Source organism: Podarcis melisellensis, assembly GCF_964234715.1.
Source record: "Podarcis melisellensis genome assembly, chromosome: 2".
In the NCBI taxonomy this organism is placed as follows: Eukaryota; Metazoa; Chordata; class Lepidosauria; order Squamata; family Lacertidae; genus Podarcis; species Podarcis melisellensis.
In genome coordinates, this window is record NC_138529.1 from 122,759,835 (window position 1) to 122,782,902 (window position 23,068).

Genomic DNA, 23,068 nt, shown 5'->3' on the forward strand with positions numbered 1-23,068 from the left:
CAGTAGCGGCTATAATATTAATTGCACAAAATTGGAAAAGTTCAAATACCCCAACGGTCAGAGATTGGCAAACAAAATTATTTGAATATGTTGAATTAGCAAAAATGACGCAAAAAAATAGAAACCAAAAAAATACAAAGTTTATTAGCGATTGGAATAAATTTATGGTATATATTGAAGGAAACTATAGAAACTTAAAAACTACAGCAGGTCTGATATAAATCTTATGATGCGCAAACCATTAACAACTCTTAGCTGCAGAAAAGAGAATTTTTATCAAGAAGCTCAAAATCGGGAGGGAAGGAGGTCAATAAGTGTGTAGAGGAAAGATCTAAATATCTAAAGATATAAAGATTCAAGGAGTAAGACAAGGAACCGTAACGGAAATTGATGCTATTTTTGTGTTATGTATGGATATTTTTTCTTTTTTTTCCTTTCTTTTTTCTGTAACTGTTGTTTTGTTTTTTGTTTTGGTTATTTAAGTGAAATTCAATAAAAATAAATTTAAAAAAAACAAAAGCTTTTGCATATTCAATGAAGCAGAATTAGATGTCTTTCTGGAACTCTCTAGCTTTCTCCATAATCCAGAGCATGTTTGCAATTTGGTTTCTGGTTCCTCTGCCTCTTCTAAATCCAGCTTGCACTTCTGGGAGTTCTCGGTCCACATACTGCTTAAGCCTGCATTGTAGAATTTTAAGCATAACCTTGCTAGCGTATGAAATGAGTGCAATTGTGCGGTAGTTGGAGCATTCTTTGGGATTGGGATGTAGAGTGTTCTCCAATCCTCAGGCCACTGCTGAGTTTTCCAAACTTGCTGCCATATTGAGTGTAGCACCTTAACAGCATCATCTTTTAAAATTTTAAATAGTTCAGCTGGAATAGCATCACTTCCACTGGCCTTGTTATTTGCAGTGCTTTCTAAGGCCCATTTGACTTCACTCTACAGGATGTCTGGCTCAGGGTCTCCAGGATGTCTGGCTCAAGTGGTGGAATTAGGCATAGCTAAAAATTACTTATCCATGCAAATTGAGAAGGGCAAAAATGGATCTTTCTTGGTTCATCAAACTGCAAAAATTGATGATCTTGTTGAAATGCTATGTTTAGAAAATGCAAATGGGAAGGAAACACCTATGGTGTATGGTTTCGCCTTTACAGGTGAAGATAAGTCATTTCCTAACAAAACCTTGTATTGTTCAGCTATAGGCAAGCTAAATTTCATTCAAAGAATCTCAAGACCAGATATAACTTATGCTTTTCACTTTCTGGCAAAATTTGTGGAAAAGCCCACAACGGAATGTTTCTCTGCTCTTAAGAGAGTGGTAATGTACCTTAAACATACCAAACATTATAGGTTGCAGTTTACAAGTATTGACAAAGGTTTTGAAATTTTCTGTGATGCATCTCATGCAGTGGCACAAAATAATTGCAGGGGTGTGTCTGGTATGGTGTTTTGTTATAATGGTTGTCCATTTGAATGGAAGTCCCAGACACAAACCATTATTTGTCTCTCCACAACAGAGAGTGAATTATGTGCATGCGTTCAGGCCACTCGTGATATAGAATAGTATCTGCAAGTATTTGCCGACCTACAGATGCAAGTAACACTACCAGTAAAAGTTTACCTTGATTCCCAGAGTGGACTCGCTATCCTGTGTTCAGAGACCAATACGCAGCGCACTAGAGTCTTAAGGTTACGTTTACAGTTTGTAAAGAAACTAATTGCTGACGAAATGATTGTATTTCAGTATGTTCCAGGTGACAATCAAATTGCAGACATTTTTACTAAAGCTCTTCCAAAGGTTACACATGAAAGACATGTACAAAATATGCTTTATGTTTTTGTTCCACAATAATGAACCGCAGGAGAAATGTTGAATGGTCACTTTAAAATGTAAAGGTTCATTATTGTTTCACAAGTTGTGTATGTCTTGAAGGGCCAGGGCCAGGGCAAATAACGAGACCCAGTCTTACAGCTGTGAAACATAGCAGGTGCTGCTGAGGTGTGTTAATCAAGCTGTGTCAGCATTTGAGCATAGTATATAAGGAGCAGCACCTAGCTCCCTCATTACCCTGGGGGATGGGTTGGTGGTTGGGTCTGGTTTGTTGTTGATGTATTTAGTGTACAAGGAGTTTTTGTTATTAAAACCTTGTTTAAGTTATTTTTGAGTCCCTTTTTAATGCATGGTCTCCCCAGCAAGCTCTCTGCAGCGCTACTAAACAGCAAATAGCAAAGAGTTTTCCCTTCAACTGAAGCTCCGTCCACACTCTATACATTCAAATGGTTTTTCCCATGTGTGTTCGTTGATGTCGTTTACAGTGTCCACTTTGACTGAAGCTCTTTCCACACTCTATACATTCAAATGGTTTTTCCCCTGTGTGAGTTCGTTGATGTTCTCTTAAGTGTCCCCTTTGACTGAAGGTTTTCCCACACTGCATACAATTAAATGGTTTCTCCCCTGTGTGAGTTCGCTGATGTTTTCTAAGGGTTTCACTTAGACTGAAGCTCTTTCCACACTCTATACATTTATTTATTTTTTAAATTTTTTTATTGCGTTTCTTTCCATAGTTTATACATTCCAAACACATACAATAAATACAAGAAACAATTTTTCTTTTTCAACCACACCCACCCCTAATTGGACTTCCCCACCCCTTCCGGATCTGCGTTCTTTATATTGACAATGTCAGCAATTTGTTACCTTGTTTCCTACCTCACTGTAACCTTCAGTTGTTATGTATCCACTTTCAATGTATTGAATCTTAATTTTAACCTTTAAAATAAACATAACATATTCAATTCAATTTGTATCTTTTTTCCTTTTAACACTCATTTTATCATTTACTTAATCATAATTGCTGAAGCATAGTATTTCCTGATCGTGCATTTATCTTAAGATTCGTACAGTTTGTAATATTTTTGCAAATAGTCTTTAAATTTTCTCCAGTCTCCCTCGATTGTTTCTTGATCCAAATCTCGGATTCTGCCGGTCAATTCTGCTATCTCCATGTAGTCCATCAACTGCGTCTGCCATTCCTCCAGCGTGGGCAAATCTTGTGTCTTCCAATTCTTTGCGAGAAGTATTCTTGCTGCTGTACTAGCATACATAAACAAAGTTCTATCCTTCTTTGACATTTTCTGGTCCACCATACCCAGCAGGAAGGCCTCTGGTTTCTTAGGAAAGGTATACCTAAATACCTTTTTCAATTCGTTGTATATCATTTCCCAGAAGGCCCTCACTTTTGGGCAGGTCCACCAGAGATGGAAGAAGGTCCCCTCTGCCTCCTTACATTTCCAACATTTATTATCAGACAGATGATGTATTTTAGCTAACTTGACTGGGGTCATGTACCACCGGTATATCATTTTCATAATGTTTTCCTTCAAGGCACTACATGCCGTGAATTTCATTCCGGTGTTCCATAACCTTTCCCAGTCTTCAAACATAATATTATGTCCAACATCCTGTGCCCATTTTATCATGGCAGATTTGACTGTTTCATCCTGTGTATTCCATTTAAGCAGCAAGTTATACATTTTCGAAAGTGTCTTAGTTTTCGATTCTAACAATTCTGTCTCTAATTTCGATTTTTCCACCTGGAAACCAACTTTTTTATCCATTTTAAAGACCTCTTGAATTTGAGCATAGTGTAGCCAATCTCGCACCTTATTTTTTAATTTGTCCTGGCTCTGCAGCTTCCAATTGTCTCCAATTTTTTCAATTATTTCCCAATATTTCGGCCAGTAGGCCTCCATATTGAGTCTTTTTCGGGCCTTGGCCTCCACCGGTGATAGCCACCTCGGGGTTTTACTCTCTAATAAGTCTTTGTATTTCATCCAGACTGCAAAGATTGCTTTTCTGACAATGTGGTTTTTGAACAATTTATGTACCTTAACCTTGTCATACCATAAGTATGCATGCCAACCAAAAGCATTATCAAAACCCTCCAGATCTAGGACATCAGTGTTTTCTAACAAAAACCAATCTTTCATCCAGCAGAAGGCTGCAGATTCATAGTATAACCTCAAATCCGGCAGGGCAAACCCCCCTCTTTCTTTCGAATCAGTTAAGATTTTAAACTTTATTCGGGGCTTTTTGCCCTGCCAGACAAACTTAGATACATCCCTCTGCCACTTCCCAAAACATTCCACTCTGTCCACGATCTGTAGGGTTTGAAACAAAAATAACATTTTCGGCAATACATTCATTTTTATAGCTGCAATTCTCCCCAACAAGGAAAGTTTCAATCTTGACCAAATTTCTAAGTCCTTTTTAACTTCCAACCAACATTTCTCATAATTGTCTTTAAATAAATTCAAATTCTTGGAAGACAAATAAATCCCTAAGTATTTCACTTTTTTGACCACGCTTAATTCTGTTTCTCTCTGAAACCTCTCTGTTTCTGTAGATGTCAAATTCTTGGTCAGAACCTTAGTTTTTTGTTTGTTCAGTTTAAATCCCGCCACCCGACCAAACTCAGATATAAGTTCAAGAACTCTTTTTGTACTGGATTCTGGCTCTTGCAATGTCAACACTAGATCATCTGCAAAAGCTTTCAGTTTATATTGCTTCACTCCGACCTCTATCCCTTGTACCAACCGGTCCTCCCTTATCATGTTCAGTAGCACCTCCAAGACTGAAATGAATAAAAGAGGGGATAGAGGGCACCCTTGTCGTGTCCCTTTTTCAATTTTAAATTCCTCCGTCACCACATTGTTTACTATCAATTTAGCTTTCTGTTCTGAATAAATTGCTTGTATTCCATTTTCAAACCCCCGTCCCACTCCCATCCCTTCCAAGTTTTTCTTCATAAACATCCAAGATATATTATCAAATGCTTTCTCCGCATCAATGAAAATTAACACCGCCCTCGTGTTTCTATTCGTTTGTAAAAGCTCCAAAATGTCAATGATGTTTCTGGTATTCTCATATAAATGTCTACCAGGGAGAAAGCCAGCTTGGTCCTTATGAATTACTTCATTCAAAACCACACTCTATACATTTAAATGGTTTTTCCCCTGTGTGAGTTCGTTGATGTTGTCTATATTGTCCACTTTGACTGAAGCTCTTTCCACACTCTATACATTTGAATGGTTTCTCCCCTGTGTGAGTTCGCTGATGTTTTCTAAGGGTTTCACTTAGACTGAAGCTCTTTCCACACTCTATACATTTAAATGGTTTTTCCCCTGTATGAGTTCGCTGATGTTCTCTATAGTGTCCACTTTTATTGAAACTTTTCCCACACTCTATACATTTAAATGGTTTCTCCCCTGTATGAGTTCGATGATGTTGTTGAAGTTTCTCACTTTGACTGAAGCTCTTTCCACACTCTATACATTTAAATGCTTTCTCCACTGTGTGAGTTCGTTGATGTAGTCTATAGTGTCCACTTTGTCTGAAGCTCTTTCCACACTCTATACATTTAAATGGTTTCTCCCCTGTGTGAGTTTGATGATGTAGTTGAAGTTTCCCACTATCACTGAAGCTCTTTCCACACTCCATGCATCTGAATGGTTTCTCCCCTGTGTGAGTTCGCTGATGTATTCTAAGGTTTCCCCTTTGACTGAAGCTCTTTCCACACTCTATACATTCAAATGGTTTCTCACCTGTGTGAGTTAGATGATGTCGTCGAAGTTTCCCACTGTGAGAGAAGCTCTTTCCACACTCCATGCATCTGAATGGTTTCTCCCCTGTGTGAGTTAGATGATGTCGTTGAAGTTTCCCACTATTAGAGAAGCTCTTTCCACACTCTATACATTTAAATGGTTTCTCCCCTGTGTGAGTTCGATGATGTAGTCGAAGTTTCCCACTATCACTGAAGCTCTTTCCACACTCCATGCATCTGAATGGTTTCTCCCCTGTGTGAGTTCGCTGATGTATTCTAAGGTTTCCCCTTTGACTGAAGCTCTTTCCACACTCTATACATTCAAATGGTTTCTCACCTGTGTGAGTTCGTTGATGTCGTCTTAAGTGTCCGCTTTGACTGAAGGTTTTCCGACACTGCATACATTTAAATGGTTTCTCCCCTGTGTGAGTTCGATGATGTATTGTAAGGGTTTCACTTCGATTGAAGCGCTTTCCACACTCTATACATTCAAATGGTTTCGTCGTTATTCCTTTTGAATTTACAGATGCCCCCCCAGAATTCTTGCCTGTCTTCTCCATCGTCTGCTTCAGAGTGCAGGGAGACAAAATCCTGTTGGTGTTTCAAGGGAGAGAACAAAGGAAGATGATACACATCAAGTTCAATTGGCAGTCATCCCAATTAGTATTTATAATTATGATGTGCCACCAGATCTCGTGCCCGTTTTCTGACACAAGACTGTCCTAGTGTAAATTCTCTGCCTAGGCCTCTCTCACTGTCCTTTCTCCATTTGCATCACTCCTGGACGTACCTCCTCTATTTCAAAGCGGAATCTGTGTCACACTGAAGAAGCTCGATATTAAACATCAATTTATAACTGTACTTAATGGAAACTTCAGCCTTGGATATTTAGCAGTGATTCATTCATGGGATGAAGCTGTTAGTTTTATTGCTGGAGACACAAATTTATTTCTGATCTATCAAATACATTAATAGTATTATGTCATGGGGTGTTGGGGCTGGGATAGTACCTCTCGTGGGGGACATATAGGGCTCCTTCTGGGGTGATTGGTCCACCATTAATCCCCAATCTGTACTCAGCTCTCACCTGTGGGTCCTAGACGCTGTCAGTATGCAAAAGCAGACACAAGCCAGGAAAAGCTTCGACAGGCCATCTAAACCAGTTGAGGATAATTGATGGGTCTCAATCCCTTGATGAGTCAGGGACTTTCACTGCATGCGATGAGAGGCTCTGGCACATTGAGCAGACGAGACCAATAGTGACTCCAACAGTCAAGCAGGTGGTTTATGCAAGTGCCGTAGAGGGAAGTGAGGGGCTCATCAACCTGGGAAGGGAGGCCAAGCAGCAGAAGGAAAACTCTGATCCTAAACCTCTGCTGCCTTGCGTGAATATCTTCAGGAAAATAAGAGGCCAAGAAGTAAACGCTACACTAATCGGGAGTAGAGTCCTTAAGATGATTGTGTTGGAGTGTTGTGGGTATCAAGGAGTGAACACTAAGCTAAGTGGAAATGCTGACTCAGTTTCATGTGGTGAGTCAGCATCCCAAGAGATGGGGCGCTGCCTAATTGGTCTACAGCCAGCTAGTATACGGAGGTATGCTTGACTTCTCCACACTGGCTTCTCCCCTGTATGTAGGAAGGCTGATTTATGGTACTTTATGATGCTGCAGGACTGCAGCTGGAATAAAGCCCTCCTTGAATCATAGAATCATAGAGTTGGAACAGACCACAAGGGCCATCGAGTCCAACCTCCTGCCAAGCAGGAAACGAAATACAGCTGGACTCCTGAGTGCTTTATATGGAGCTTCTATTGGTCCAAATACATTGCAACATGTTGGGTGGAGTTTTGTACGCCTCCTTCCGGTAACTCCTGGGACCAAGCTGGGGCCAAAAATATTGCTCTGCTTCCCTTTGGACCATATCAAGAAGGTTGAGAAGGTAGGGCTGCCATAGGTCTGTCCCCCCCCCCGGGAATCGAGGAGGATTTTCACAAGATCGGCAAAAGGTCCACCCAGACGTATGGCAAGGCTGCCGTTTCTTGTGAGGAGAACCAGAACTTACAGGGTTAAACAGTTCTGTATGACGTCTCACATCCTGAGGCCTGGTTTTGTTCACATACGTGAGTTATTTCCGCTTTTAGTTGTTGAGCCGGAGAGAATGTCCGCCCGATCTCTGGGGTGCTTTATGATTTTCTGTACATAATAAAGCCTTCTTAGATTAAGCAAGAAGCCTGTGTACAGACTGGGATTTATCACCCACACAAGGCAAAACCGCTGCTGCGATACTCTGCTTGGAGCCAGGAAGAGAGCTTGAGGGTCAAGCCGGCACAGGGAAGCGTGCCAGACTCCATTACATTCCGAAGATTTCTATGGTGGGAAACATCAGGAAAGCTCAAAAACTGCTTCTTTTGGGGAGAATTTGTATTTTTAGAAAGCTCGACAACTCTGTCCGGATTTGTGCATTTTTAAATGGGGCCACCCTGCTGGAGAAGATGGCCTTGTCGTGTAGGGAGCCCAGAACCTCCATACACACTGCCCTGTATTCTGCGGGGGTCACGTCTGTGCTTCTAACACCCCTGTTTGACTTCAACCTCATGGAGACTCTACATTGTGTCTCGAGGCAGATGGATGTCAACAAAAGGGGGTGGAAGGAAAGAATCTGATTTTTGAGAGAGGAGGTGCAGTCAGAGATGCTTCCACCAGAAGAGATTGTGAGGGGGGGAAACCATCTTTAGATGACATTTAGGATCCCTGCCTCCTATTGGAGAAGTCCACCACGGGACTTTAGGTTCCATCAGGTCTTTATATTTTTCCCATACAGCAAAGAGTGATTTTATTATTATATGGTTGGTAAAATTTTTATGAATTTTCGCTTTTCCATATATCAGGTAGGCGTGCCATCCCCAACGGTTGTCAAAACCTTCCAGGTCCAAGAGGTCCGGATCCTGCAACGTGCACCAATCTTTTAGCCAGGTGAAACAGGCTGCCTCGTAGTAAAGTTTTAAGTCGGGTAGGGAAAAGCCTCCTTTCTCTTTTATGTCTATTAAGATCAGGTGTTTAATCCTAGGTTTCTTCCCTTCCCACAGGAATTTGGAAATTTCTCTTTGCCATATCCTAAGACAACTTGCTTCGCCCAGTATTGGAATCATTTGAAATAAAAAGATTAATTTTGGAAGCACATTCATCTTTATAATGGAAATCCTACCCAGAAATGTTAATTTTAGTTTACTCCAGGTTACAAAGTTTTTTCTAATCTCTAACCAAGTTTTGGTGTAATTATCCTGAAATAAGTTTATGTTCTTGGGGGTGATCCAAACACCCAAGTATTTCGCTTTTGAGGAGATTTTCAGGCCCAATATTTTTTCTAAGTCGTCCTTTTCTTCTGTGGTTACATTTTTAACAAGCATTTTTGTTTTTGTTGTATTCAGCTTAAAGCCTGCCACTTCTCCAAATTCTATAATCAGTTCCAGCACTCTTTTCAGACTTTCTTTAGGGTTTTCAGTCATAACAAGTAAATCCGCAAAAGCTTTAATTTTATATGTTTTGTTTCCCAGAGTGATGCCTTTAACAAGCTGATCCCTTCTTATCTGATTGTTCAAGACTTCCATCACCAAGATAAATATCAGTGGAGACAGTGGGCAGCCCTGTCTGGTTCCCTTGTTTATTTTGCACTCCTCAGTAATTCTTCCGTCGATGATCAATTTTGCATATTGTTCCGAATAGATGGCATTTATTCCTTTACAAATATTTTCTCCCAGTCCGATTTCTTCCATTAATTTTTTCATAAATTTCCAGGACACGTCAAAAGCTTTTCCAGCGTCCACCAACATAATAGCTGCTGGTTTATCAATTTTAATATCCAAATATTCTAATACATTAATCACACATCTCATGTTGGATTGCATAAATCATCCGGGAAGAAATCCGGTTTGATCTTTATGAATTATCTCTTTCAGCACCATTTTTAATCTATTTGCAAGAATGTCTGCAAATATCTTGTAATCGTTATTTAGCAGTGCAATGGGTCTGTAATTGGCCATGTTTGAGGCATCTGTTCCCTGTTTGTGGATAAGAGTAATAAAGCTGTCCTTCCAGGTTTTCGGTAGCTTTCCAGTTGCCAGATTATTCATTAGGTCTTTCATGGGAAGAAATAATGCCTGTTCTAACTTTTTATAGTAATTAGCTGGGAGACCATCTGGGCCCAGTGTATTTCCTAATTTTGATCTGTGTATAGCTTGTTGCACCTCCATAGCTGTTATTGGTGAGTTCAAGATTTCAGTATTATTGGTAGTTTATTTTTGCCCAAATAATCAATTATTTTTTCTAGAGTCTCTGGACCTTCTTTATATAGTTTTCCGAAAAAACTAGCAAAAGTTTTACTAATTTCCTTCGGTTCTTGAATCCATTTGTCTTCAATTTTAATTTTATTGATAATTCTATCTTCCTTTTTCTTCTTTAATTGCCAGGCCAGAAGTTTGCCAGGTTTATTTGCAAACTCAAAATTTCTATGTCGCAACCATTTTATCTTCCATTCTGTCTCTCCGTTTATTATCATGGAGAATTGCGTCTGTAAAATTTTTATATTTTGCTTAATTAGTTCATCGTCTGGTTTTTGGAAAATGATCCTTTCCTTTTTTCTAATTTCCTCCCAAATCTCCATTTTCTTCTCCTTTATTTTCCTTTGGAATGCGTTTTGTTGGATAAAGAAGTCTCTTATGACGGCTTTACCCGTGTCCCAAACCGTCTCTAGATCTACTCCTTGATTTAAATTAAACTTAAAATATTCTTCTAAGATTTGCTTGGCCTTCTGTACAGTTTTTTCATCATTTAACATACTCTCATTAAGTTGCCACCTTTTATTCTTTTCTTCTTTTCCTTTAAAGTTAACCCAGACTGCGCTATGATCTGAAATTGTCCTTGGATGGATTTCTGCTTTTGTAATATTATTTAATAAATCCTTTGTTGTCGATTTCATAAGTCGATTTCTCCCGCCGATTTATGTGGCTCTGAATAGTGTGTAAATTCTTTCTCTGTTGGATTCTTAAACCTCCAAGCGTCAAACAAATTCAGGAGTTCTATTAATTGGAAAAATGTAGTTGGGAGTTTGTTCTGCCTCTTTTCTTTCTTCTTTATTGTTCTGTCCATGTTTGGATTGACTACTCCATTAAAATCTCCTAATAATATAATTTCCCCCCCCTAGATATTCTATGACTTTTTCTTCCAAGAATGGATAGAATTCGGATTTTCTTTCATTTGGTGCATAAACTCCAATAACTATCACTTTTTCATTATTGATCTTAACTTCTATAATCACTGTTCGATCTTTTTCATCATTGTAAAGCAGTTTTGGCTCCAGCTGAGGTTTTACATAGATTTCCGCCCCTCTCTTTTTTTCTTTACTTGATGCAATAAACTCAAGCCCCAATCTTTTTTTTATTAATACTCTTTTATGTTTTTCCGCTACATGGGTTTCTTGCAGACAGATTAGATCATATTTTTGCTTTACCAGAATATGTTCCACCTTGTTCCTTTTTGATTTTTCATTTAAACCATTTACGTTCCAAGTAATAAATTTATAATCCATACTTTATTTCTTATGATACGTGAACGGATTAATAAAAAATAATAAATAAATAAATTTACACATTCAAGGTCTCAGTATACGTTTAATAAATTCCCTTCTTAGATCTGTCTCCTAACTCTCAACTGTTTGTTCAATTTCCTCTGATTCTCCCAACAATTGCCTTTTCCCTCCGAGCTCTTTCCGGTACTTTCTCCAGAACTTGTCCGCATCTAATGCCAACAAGCACTTTAAAGAAAAGGGAGATGCCTTCAGGGTACTCCCATGTATAGTCCACTGCCTTTGCCTTTAGTGCCTCGGCTAGAGGTTTGTAAGCTTCTCTCTTTTTTATCAATTGATTTGGAATAATCTTGTGGACAATAATATCATTTCCTTCCGACTTGAATTTCTTCTTGTTGCTAGCTTGTAAAATTCGATTTCTGAAATCCATAGAGACCAAACAGTCAGCCGGCCAGTTATTTGCTTTTGCTGCATTAGATTTGACTCTAAATGCTTTTTCTATTTTTTGTGTTACTTCTGCTTCTTCTAGGTCTAACCAAGCTGCTAGCTCTTTTGAGATTTTTTTCTCAATTATTTCCTCTGCGCCCTCTGTTATTCCTCTGAATCTTAGGGTATTCTCCCTTCTCTGAATTTGCAACATCGCAATAGAGTCCAAAGTTGAATCTTGCTGCTTCTGCAATAGAAGCCGTAGCAGTAAAACGGAAAAATACTCAGGAAAGCTGGCCAACATATAAAACACTTCTCAAAAATGAAGATAACCAAATAAAAACTTTGAGGAAATAAGAGAACACATCTCAAACTGGTTCCAATACCATCAGTTATTTGAAAAATTTAAATCTGACAAACAAAAGGGGTTCTCAACAGAAATTTCCCGATTCGAATCTGATCTTGTAAATTCTAAAAGAAAAACTCTTTCCAAAACTTATCGACTCCTTCTTGACTGGACAGTCAAGGAGGAGGAGGTAACAGTGGCAATGGTGAGGTGGTCCCAGGATTTTGGCCATTCAATAACCATGGCCCAATGGGAAAATTTATGGAAGATCAATTGGAAATTCACAAATTGTTACACGATTAGAGAGAACTTTCAAAAAATGCAACATCGATGGTATCTAACAACATGGAAACTTTCAAAAATGTATAAAAATGTGTCAAGTAATTGTTGGAGATGCGGTGAATCAGGAACATTCTACCATATGTGGTGGACATGTAGGAAAATACAGGTATTCTGGGAGAGTATCCATGTAGAACTGCAAGAAATGCTAAAGATCTCTTTCAATAAAAAACCAGAGGCCTAACAGATTTGGATATTCCACAAAAGAGGAAGGGTATCTTTTTATATGCAACGGTGGTAGCAAGAGTTTTGATCGCAGCAAAATGGAAGAGTAATGAAATCCCCTCTATACAAGATTGGATCCAAAAGCTGACAGAATATGCTGAATTAGATGGTTTATCAGAAAAAAATAAAGAATAAATCAAAACAGGAATTTGTTTCAAAATGGGAGGTTTTCAAAGATTATCTGAAAAATAAATACAGTAGTTTAAATTCTGTTGCAGCATTCGAGGAACTTCAGTAATAATTGCAAGGTAGATATAAGAAATTAGATTTATTGAGAATAAGTTTAATTATGATAAAAGTGTGTACTGGCAAAAAGTAATATGAATTTGAAATATGGAATAGACGGGAGGTTGGGTCTTTAGTGATAAAACCATTAGATGTTTTATTGTTTGCTAAGAAAATTATGTGTATATGGTTATTTTTGTAATTTGTGTGTAATATGGTATTTGTGTGTGTGTTTTTTTCTTGTTGTATAAATAAAAAACTTTTTTTAAAAAAGGATCCCTGACTCCATTTTTCAGCCTGAATTGTAACTCAGAATCTCGATTGTAACTCAGTTCAGAACCTTCAGATCTATTCCCTGGTTGGCCGTCTTCTGGAATATAAGCCAGACTTCATTGAGGGTATCATCCAGACCTTCATTTAGTGGGGGCACCTTGGATTTGGAGTATAGGTATCAATCATAATCCCTGAAAACATGTCTCACACCCACCTGGACCTCCCAAGTGAGTCTGAGCCTCTAGAGGAATCCTCTATGCTGAGGTAGGCACCTCTGGGCCTCCAGATGTGGTTGGACTCAAAGTACCATCAGCCCAAGCAAGGATGGCCAATGGCCAGGGATGATGGGAGTTCTACTGGAACAACATCTGGAGGGACACACTTTCTCCATCTTCCTCCTCCTCTGAAAAAGCTAAATATCTGTATTGTTCCCTCCTTCCTCCATGATGTGTAACATCTTCCTGATACACTCCAAGCAACTACACACATTCCCTAATCCTGCACCATTTACTTCCTGAGGCGGCTCCATTGTGTCCACCTTCTCAGAACCACCCACCATTTCAGTAGCAGTCCTTCAGTTCCCAGCTATTAGTCCCCCTCCCCTACGGAGGAATTATTCATCTGAATCCCAGGGGCTGGGAGTCCTGAGTGGGGAGACAGCTGTTGGCCCTGCTGGGGGGTTTCTCCTTGGCTGGTCCTTGTGAGAAGAGGATGCTGGACGAGGTGGGCCCTGATCCTAATCCAGCAGGACTTTTCTCATGTTCCCGCAAACTGAAACGAGACCTACAAGATACAGTCTCAAAGGCAAGAGGAAGGACATACCTCTCAAAGTCTCTGTATTTTTCTGTTTCAAGAAAGGAGTTGAGCTCAGACTTGCAGATCAGATTCTCTCCTGTGCGGAATAAGTAAAACGGAAGTGCTATTTACGTCACTGGAAAAGTATTCAAAAATATTCATGTGTTGAAGAAAGTATAACAAAGTAGCTGATGTCCCATTAAGGGCTAATGAAAGTATTATGGTCTCAGCATTTGTGGGCTGCAGGCTGAGGATGTGAACTGTGGACCAGGAAGACTCGCAATCTCCATTATCCTGAGAGTCTCTTTGTAGATTTTGCATAGTTATTTTGGAATTCCTACCGCAATATCGGTTCATGAAAAGTTACGGATGGAGAAACTTACACGGTTGCTGTAAACTATCACCCCACACACAAACTCTCACTCACATACAGCCTGTAAATTTGGCAAGTTCCCAAACCTTTCCTGTAATACTGGCAATTCCAGGCCTGCAGATGCACACCCGTGGGTGTAGAGCCTCCAGCCACAGGCATTGTGTATCATGGAAATGCCCCAGACTGGGACGGATTATGGATCTTTGTATGCAGATAGATGGTATCTCACTCTGACATTGCCTACAATAAATAAAAGTAATAGAAATGACTTCTGGATATACTTGTATATAAACCCTGAATGCCTTTCTATAGCATCCTTCTCCCACATTGTTGAATTGGTATATATACATCATCAGCACCAGCACCACTGATTAACCATGCAGTGGAAACACTTAAGAATGGGAGCCTGAGAGAGAGGAAGAGGTCTCTGGCTACTTCCTGGGCGGGGCTTCCAGAACCAAAGAGCTGCTTTGGAGAAGGCCTCCCCCCTCCCCCCTCCCTCCCAGGACCTTTTTCACTCTTCTGCTCTCCAAGGTGGACCAAGGGTTGACTTGGTAAAATGCAGCCCACAGCCACCATGCAGTAGCTTGAGAGGATCAGTGCGGAGAGGATGTTGCTTCCATGGGGGAAATGTGGGGGAATCGGTGGGAAAAACCCCACCATCAGGGACAACTCTCTCTCTCCGGTTGACTTGAAGAAGTGGCAGATTCCTGGGCAGGAGGGAGAAGCCAAGGCAGACCCACCACCGGAGAAGCGCCCAAGGATGGAGACATCTCTCCAAAAGGAAGAGTCCCCTCCCTCCCTCCCTCCCTCTCTGCTCGGCTGGGCTTCTATCTCCCAGGGATGCTCCCCAAGTTCCCCTGCCCCCTCCGTCCCACAGTCTCTCCTGCGGCCAGAGACCCCCTTGGCACCGCTCACCCCTCGCCCTCTGCGCCGAATCTCTCCCGGGCGTGCCAACCTCTCCATCCGTAGGAGCCTCCCAGGACGGGCAGGGAGGCGGGAGAGGGAGGGGGGTCTCTATCCAGCCCTATTTCACTTCCTTTAACCCTTTCGTGGACTCCGCTCCTGCGCCTTGAGGGATTCCGGCCAGGCGGGGAACGGCAGGGAGCGGGGCGCCTCATGTTTGGGTCCTGGGATCAAATCCAGGGGGGGGACCCCGTTGGTGGGCATCACGTTTTCCTTCTCGCAAAGGCTCCCAAGGGGTGCAGGGCTGCCGAGAATCGCTTGAGCCCCCGGGGAAAAGAGACTCGTGCGGAGGGGAGGGCGCTGCAAAGGAGATGGCAGCTGGAGTGCATGGATCGGGGGCCGTGAGCACCTCCTGGACCCCCAGGAAAAAGAAACATGGGTGGGGGGGCTGCAAAGGAGATCCTGCCACGCAATCCCTGCAGGTGTTGGGCCCCCGCTTGGCAGCAGGATTGCGGGGATCGGAGCCCCTGCCTATGAGTCCCAGGAGAGGGGCTTTTTTGCGGGCAGGGGTGAAACAAGGCTGGATTTCCCCCGAGTCAAAGACCCGATTGGGGACATTTGCATCCCCACAAAGACATCCTCAACGGCGCCCTGCTGGAGGCGTCACCTGGTGCACAAAACACCACCCCCCCGTCTAGCCCACCCCCCTAGCTATGGCTCTGTTCCCGGGAGGGGTCTCTGTCTTTCCCTCTTTCCCTCCCCCCTAAATCGCCCCCTTTCCCCACGCAGCCTCCTTACCTCTTTGTCCTCTCTGGACCTCCGCCTCCCTTGCTCGCTGTTCCGGTGTCCTTCCCCCCAAAATAAAGCGGAGTAGGGGGGTGAGGGGAACGAGTCAACCCACACCCCTCCTCCCCTTCGGGAAACCTCCCACTTTTCACTTTGGGCCCCCTGGAAACTTCCGACCTATAGACACTTCGGGTTCCTTGTCGCAGGCGCGCGCCTCTGGAGCTACGTCCGCAGAGCAGCCCTTGCCTGTGTTGGGATGGAAACAGGAAGAGATGGCGCTGCCTTTGGCCTCCTGCTCTTGGGGCTCCGTCGGGAAATGGCCCCCTCCTCCCCCCAAGTCGCCTCTCTCCCCACAGCGGAGAGTGGAAATGGGGGCGGGAGCGGGGGGCTTCCTAGTTGTGTATGAGCTGATGGATTTACGTTTCCCTCCACAGCAGGGTGGCAGCTGCACACTTATTCTTTCCTTATTTACTTTTGTTATTGCAACATTTCAATAGAGTTAAGTTGAGGGTCTTACGGAGACTCTTCCTGGGTCCTCAAAAAGGCCAGAAGAACAGGAAAGGCATAATCCATGTCTGCTTAAGACTGGGCTAGGTAACAGGGAGGCAGTAATAAGACGCAGGGGCCATACTGATTTATTACAATTATTTGTATATATATATGTATGTGTGACTATTATTATATATTTATCTATTTATTATTTATACCCTGCCAATCTGCCTGGGTTTCCCCAGCCACTTTGGGTGGCTCCCAACCGAATATTAAAAACACGATAAAACATCTTCCCTAAACTGGGCTGCCTTCATAAATATATATCAATATTTATTTGTTTTCCAATGATTGTTTTTCCTATGTCTTTAGCAGTTGTCTTCCAAAAAGAGATGGAAACCCAGGTTTGTGAAACCCTTGTGTACACAGTGGTCTGCTTGCAGGAAGACTCCCCTGAAGCATGACTGAAGAATTAGTTCAATATTATTGTTTTGTTTTGTTTTCTTATTAAACCCAGCCATTCTGGGTGGCTTCCAACAGAATATTAAAAATACATGAAAACATCAATCATTAAAACCTTCCTTAAACAGAGCTGCCTTCAGATGTCTTCTAAACATCAGGTAGTTGTTTATTTCTTTGATATATGATGAGAGGGCTTTCCACAGAGCGGGCGCCACTACTGAGACGGCCCTCTGCCTGGTTGCCTGTAACTTCGCTTCTCGCAGTGAGGGAACCGCCACAAGGCCCTCAGAGCTGGACCTCATTGTCCGGGCAAAACGATGGGGGTGGAGATGCTCCTTCAGGTCTACTGGGCTGAGGCCGTTTAGGGTTTAAAGGTCAGCACCAACACTTTGAATTGTGCTCGAAAACATACTGGGAGCCAATGCAGGTCTTTCAAGACTGGTGTTGTTATGTGGTCTTGGCCGCTTCCAGTCAACTGTCTAGCTGCCGCATTCTGGATTAGTTGTCGTTTCCAGGTCACCTTCAAAGCTAGCCCCACGTAGAGCGCATTGCAGTAGTCCAAGCGGGAGATAACTAGAGCATGCACCACTCTGGAGAGACAGTCTGCAGGCAGGTAGGGTCTCAGCCTGCATACCAGAGGCAGCTGGTAGACACTGCCCTGGACACAGAATTGACCTGTGCCTCCATGCACAGCTGTGAGTCCAAAATGACTCCTAGGCTGCACACCAGGTCCTTCAGGGGCAGTTACCCCTTTCAGGACCAGGAATTCTCCAATCTTGCCTGCCCTGTCCCCCCAAAACAGTGCATCTGTCTTGTCAGGATTCAACCTCAATCCAGGTGTGCCTGGAGTTCTTCCACAACCACCCACTCACTCACCTTGTCCAAGAATGGAAGATTTGAGCGGGATCTTCCCCTAAACCCAAAGGAAGCAGAAGCCCTGGGGCTGCCACATGGTGCCTCTGAGCGAAAATAGGCTCACGAGGAGACTTCTCTGGTACCTGCAGCCCCTCCTTCCCCGTCTCAGAAGTAGAATTAGAAAAAGTCTTTTCATTATTCAATCGCAGTATGAAGAAAGCACTGTGGGTGTTAAGTTGTGGGTGAACATATCAGACGACCCAGTGATTCTTCAAACAGCTCTTGTTTATTCACAGGCCAGAACAGAACTGAACTGAAGGGTTCAGCCAGCCTGCTTATATAGAGCTCCAGTACAACGCAACTGTGGGCACAGGCAGGGGGACGTTACTCCAGTCAGTGTAAATTCCTGTTCCACTGGTCTGGAGCATCCTCCCCTTGGGAGATGGGCGTGGCCCTGGCTGACTCCATAAAAGAGCCAAATCGCGCAGCCATTTTCTCTCTCTTGCTGCCATGCTCCTCTACTGCAGCCATTTTCTTATCTTAATGTAATTTGGCTAGAATTAAGATTGGCGGAAAAAATATCAACAACCTCAGATATGCAGATGACACAACCTTGATGGTAGAAAGTGAGGAGGAATTAAAGAACCTTTTAATGTGGGTGAAAGAGGAGAGCACAAAATATGGTCTGAAGCTCAACATCAAAAAGCTAAGATCATGGCCACTGGGCCCATCACCTCCTGGCAAATAGAAGGGGGAGAAATGGAGGCAGTGAGAGATTTTACTTTCTTGGGCTCCATGATCACTGCAGATGGTGACAGCAGCCACGAAATTAAAAGACGCCTGCTCCTTGGGAGAAAAGCAAGAGATTGCATATACGATAGAAAACGCTTTTAGAATAAAAATAAGGTCCAAACAAGTAAAATCAAAAAAGGTTCCAGGAGATTGTTTAGTCATATTCAACTTGATAGAGATGACAAATACAATATTGAGAGTAATTTACCAAAAGAAATTAATAATTGAAGGAAGACCAATTATCATCTTTAAAAAAATACCAACCAGACTCCTACGCAAAAGAGAAGGATATAAACAGCTAGTAAGTGTTCTAAAAAAGAACGGCATACAACATAGATGGGAGTTCCCACAAGGGATCTCCTTTTTCTATAAAGATAAAAGATTTAAGATCACTGAGATTCAAGAAGTGAGCAAATTTCTGCACAGATATGAGAAAGATCTTGGAAAAGTAGAGGAGAGATATGGAGGAAGAAATGGAGACCTAGAGGAGAGAAGAAGAAGAAGAAGAGAGAAAGGAAAAGAACAGGAAGATAAGGGAAGGAAGGAAGAAGTGGATGAAGAAGAAGAGGAAGAGGGAGTAGTGGAAGAAAAAGAAGAGGAGGAGGAGGATACAGAAAACAAAACCACTCAAATTTAAATTATTAGTTGCTTGTAGATTGGAAAGTAAACATAGCAATGAATCTGAAAATTTTGTCATGGAATGTGAATGGTGTGAATGAAAAAACCAAAAGGAATAAAATTGTGAATGCCCTGAAAAGAAAGAATCTGGATTTAATCTGTATACAGGAGACACACATGACCAAAAAGCACAAACATATTTTGATAAACAAAAAACTTGGGGTTGAGTTTATAAATTCTATTGCGGAGGAGAAAAGAGGGGTAGCGATATACGTCAAAGAAAAATGGGAACCCAAATTGATTTGTAAAGATGATGAAGGTAGGATTTTGGGGGTACAAATTAATTTCCAGGGTGAAAAACTTAACGTGATAAACATATATGCCCCGAACCTGAATAAACTGGATTTTTTTAAGGAACTGGAACAAATATTACTAGAGTTAGAGTGTAACAAGATGGTATTATTGGGAGATTTTAATGGAGTGCCGGCACCAGAAATTGACAGACAAACAGAAAGGAAAAAAACATAACCAAGGGAAACTGCCAAGATCCTTTAATAACTTGGAGGAAAATTTGAATTTAGTAGACATCTGGAGACACAAACACCCAATAGAGAAGCAATTCACCTTTTTTTCAGAACCACATAAGAGCTGGGGCAGAATTGATCAAATCTGGGGCTCAAGAGAGCTTACATTAAGAACTCTAAAATGTGAAATTCAACTAAGAACCCTCTCTGATCATAATTCGATAATGTTGGAAATAAAAGGTGTATCACAGAGCGGGTTCAGATGGAGAATGAATTAATATTTATTGGAGAATGAAGAAGTCATTGTAAAGGCCAAAGCCACTTTAAAAGATTATTTCAATTTGAATCTTAATAAAGAAACAAGTATAGATGTAGTCTGGGATGCTAGTAAAGCGGTCCTAAGAGGTTTTTTTATTCAGCAAAATAGCTATAAGAGGAAAGTAAGAGAACAAAAGAAAGAGGAAATTCTTAGTCAGTTAAGAGAATGCGAGAAAAAATTAATAGCAAATCTGAAAGACGAACAAAATATACAAATAACAAAAATATTACAAACACAGTATTCAATGCTAACAAGTCAAGAAATTGAATGGAAAATTAAGTTAACGAAACGAAAATACTTCGAATCAGCTAACAAAACAGGTAAATTATTAGCTTGGCAATTGCGAAGAAGGCAAAAACAAAATGTGATAAATAAGATAAAAATGGAGGAGCAATTGATAGAAGACCCAAAAGAAATACAGGAAATTTTCCTCAAATTTTATGAGAAATTGTATAAAAAGGTAGAGGAAGAAATAATCCGAATAGAAAAATACTTAGAAGACTGCAGCGGGAAGATTATAACAGAGGAAGAAAGAACCCAATTAAATAAACCCATAAAAGTAGAAGAGGTCCAGGATGCGATAAGAAAGAAGAAATTAAGAAAAGCCCCGGGACCAGATGGATTGTCAGCTAAATATTATAAAGTATTAGAAAATCAATTAACACCAGTGCTATGTGACATTATGAATAATATATTGAGAGGAGGAAGGATACCAGAAACATGGAAAGAGGCCTACATCACGATGATCCCTAAACCCGATACGGACAAACTTAATATTAAAAACTATAGGCCCATATCATTATTAAATAACGATTACAAAATCTTCGCAGAGGTAATGGCAAGTAGACTCAAAAGATATCTAGCAAATCTAATTCATAAGGATCAAGCAGGATTCCTTCCAAATAGGTTACTCAAAGACAATGTAAGGCATACCATAAATATCATTGAATATTTGAAGTACCTGCGGCGCTGATTTTTATCGATGCGGAGAAGGCATTCGACAATGTCTTATGGCCGTACCTACTAAAAAGCATGGAGAAAGCAGGGCTAGAGGGTGAATTTATGGAAGGAATAAAAGCAATCTATACGAATCAATCTGCCAAATTGATTATAAACAACAATTTAACAAATTCATTTAAAATTGAAAAAGGAACAAGACAAGGTTGCCCTCTATCCCCGCTTTTATTCATTATGGTATTAGAGGTAATTACGAACAAAATAAGAGCAACACCAGAGATTCAAGGGATCAAAGTAGGAACGAAAGAACACAAACTAAAAGCGTATGCAGACGATTTGATGTTATCCCTAGAAGAGCCGCAAAAAAGTGTCAGTAAGGCCCTGGAAATATTAGAAGAATATGGCAAACTATCCGGTTTTAAACTGAATAAATCAAAGACAAAAATGCTGACTAAAAATCTGGGAAAAGATGAAAGAGAAAAATTAGAGATACAGAATGGAATCAAGGTGGCTAAAAAAATAAAATATCTAGGAATTTGGCTAACTACAAAAAATATAAACTTAATTCAGGATAATTAATTGACAACATGGAAGGAAATTAAAAAAGATCTAGATACATGGAACAGAGTGAAACTTTCATGGTTGGGAAGGATGGCGGCAATAAAAATGAACATACTCCCAAGAATGTTATTCTTGTTCCAAAACATCCCTGTGATTAGAGGTTCCACAATGTTTAAGGATTGGCAGAAAACTCTTTCGAAATTTATATGGCAAGGGAAAAGACCGAGAATTAGATTCAAATTACTCACAGATCGAAAAGAAAGAGGGGGATTCTCGGTGCCAAATTTGAAATTATACTTCGAGGCCTCCTGCCTTTGTTGGATCAAAGATTGGATTAATTTGGAAAACACCGACCTGTTAGACCTACAAGGTTTCTACAATAGGTTCGGTTGGCACGCCTACTTGTGGCTAAATAAAGAAAAGGTACATAAAGGGTTTTCAAGTCATATTATTAGAGGACCACTATATGAAGTTTCTGACGCAGGTGGCGCTGTGGGTTAAAGCCTCAGCGCCTAGGACTTGCCGATCGAAAGGTTGGCGGTTCGAATCCCTGCGGTGGGGTGCGCTCCCGCTGCTCGGTCCCAGCGCCTGCCAACCTAGCAGTTCGAAAGCACCTCCGGGTGCAAGTAGATAAATAGGGACCGCTTATCAGCGGGAAGGTAAACCGCGTTTCCGTGTGCAGCTCTGGCTCGCCAGAGCAGCGATGTCACACTGGCCACGTGACCCGGAAGTGTCTTCGGACAGCGCTGGCCCCTGGCCTCTTAAGTGAGATGGGCGCACAACCCCAGAGTCTGTCAAGACTGGCCTGTACGGGCAGGGGTACCTTTACCTTTACCTTATATGAAGTTTGGGAGAAAAATAAAAAACTTTTAGAATGGAAGACGCCCTGGTGGTTATCACCAATTGACATTTTAACAACCAAAAAAGCAAATATGGAAGGAGAAAGATTGACCTACGAAGACCTACTGATAAGATCAGAAAGTGGCTGGAAATTGAGAACATATGAAGAGCTGAAAGACAAATTAACAGGCTGGCTGCAGTATCATCAAATAAACGCAATATGGATGGAAGACAAAAAAGTAGGGATAAGTGAGAAAAAATCTAAATTTCAGATAGAAATAATTGAAGGCAAAACCAATTTATTATCCAAAATGTATGATATATTATTGGAATGGGACACTAAAGATGAAGAAATAAAGGAGGTTATGACAAAATGGGCAATGGATTTGGGATACAATATAGAATATGAAAAGTGGTCGAAATTATGGAGTTATGGAATGAAATTCACGGCATGCGTCACGCTTAGAGAAAATTTAGAAAAAAAGATGTATAGGTGGTACATCACACCAGCAAAATTAGGAAAAATGTACAAAACAGGAAATAAAGCCTGCTGGAAGTGTAAAATTAAAGAAGTCAATTTCTACCATATGTGGTGGACTTGCGAGGAAATGAAGAAATTTTGGGTCCTGATTTATAACGAGTTAAAAAAAATATTTAAATACACTTTCCCTAAAAGACCAGAGGCCTTCCTATTAGGAATAATTGGGGATGAAATTAAAAAAGAAGACTATTCCAATATTCGACAGTAGCGGCTAGAATATTAATTGCACAAA

General features: G+C 41.1%; 1 protein-coding gene across 1 annotated transcript; it reads right to left on the reverse strand.

Annotated features, from left to right (window-relative positions):
* Positions 1–118: 118 nt before the first annotated feature.
* On the reverse strand, positions 119–16,290 carry LOC309364754 (uncharacterized protein). Its single transcript, XM_081902619.1, has 5 exons — positions 15,891–16,290; positions 14,273–14,426; positions 13,841–13,910; positions 4,987–6,195; positions 119–2,509 (listed from the first exon to the last, which is right to left on the reverse strand). The coding sequence occupies exons 2-5, from the start codon at positions 14,343–14,345 to the stop codon at positions 2,275–2,277; spliced, it is 1,587 nt and encodes a 528-aa protein (XP_081758745.1). The 5' UTR covers positions 14,346–14,426; positions 15,891–16,290; the 3' UTR covers positions 119–2,274.
* Positions 16,291–23,068: the final 6,778 nt, after the last annotated feature.

Coding starts and splice junctions, on each gene's coding strand:
- LOC309364754 (XM_081902619.1), bottom strand. CDS start 14,345: ATGCCTGTGGCTGGAGGCTCTACACCCACGGGTGTGCATCTGCAGGCC. Junction 13,911..14,272: donor TTGCCAGTATTACAGGAAAG/GTTTGGGAACTT, acceptor TATTCCGCACAG/GAGAGAATCTGATCTGCAAG. Junction 6,196..13,840: donor AAATACAGAGACTTTGAGAG/GTATGTCCTTCC, acceptor AAACACCAACAG/GATTTTGTCTCCCTGCACTC.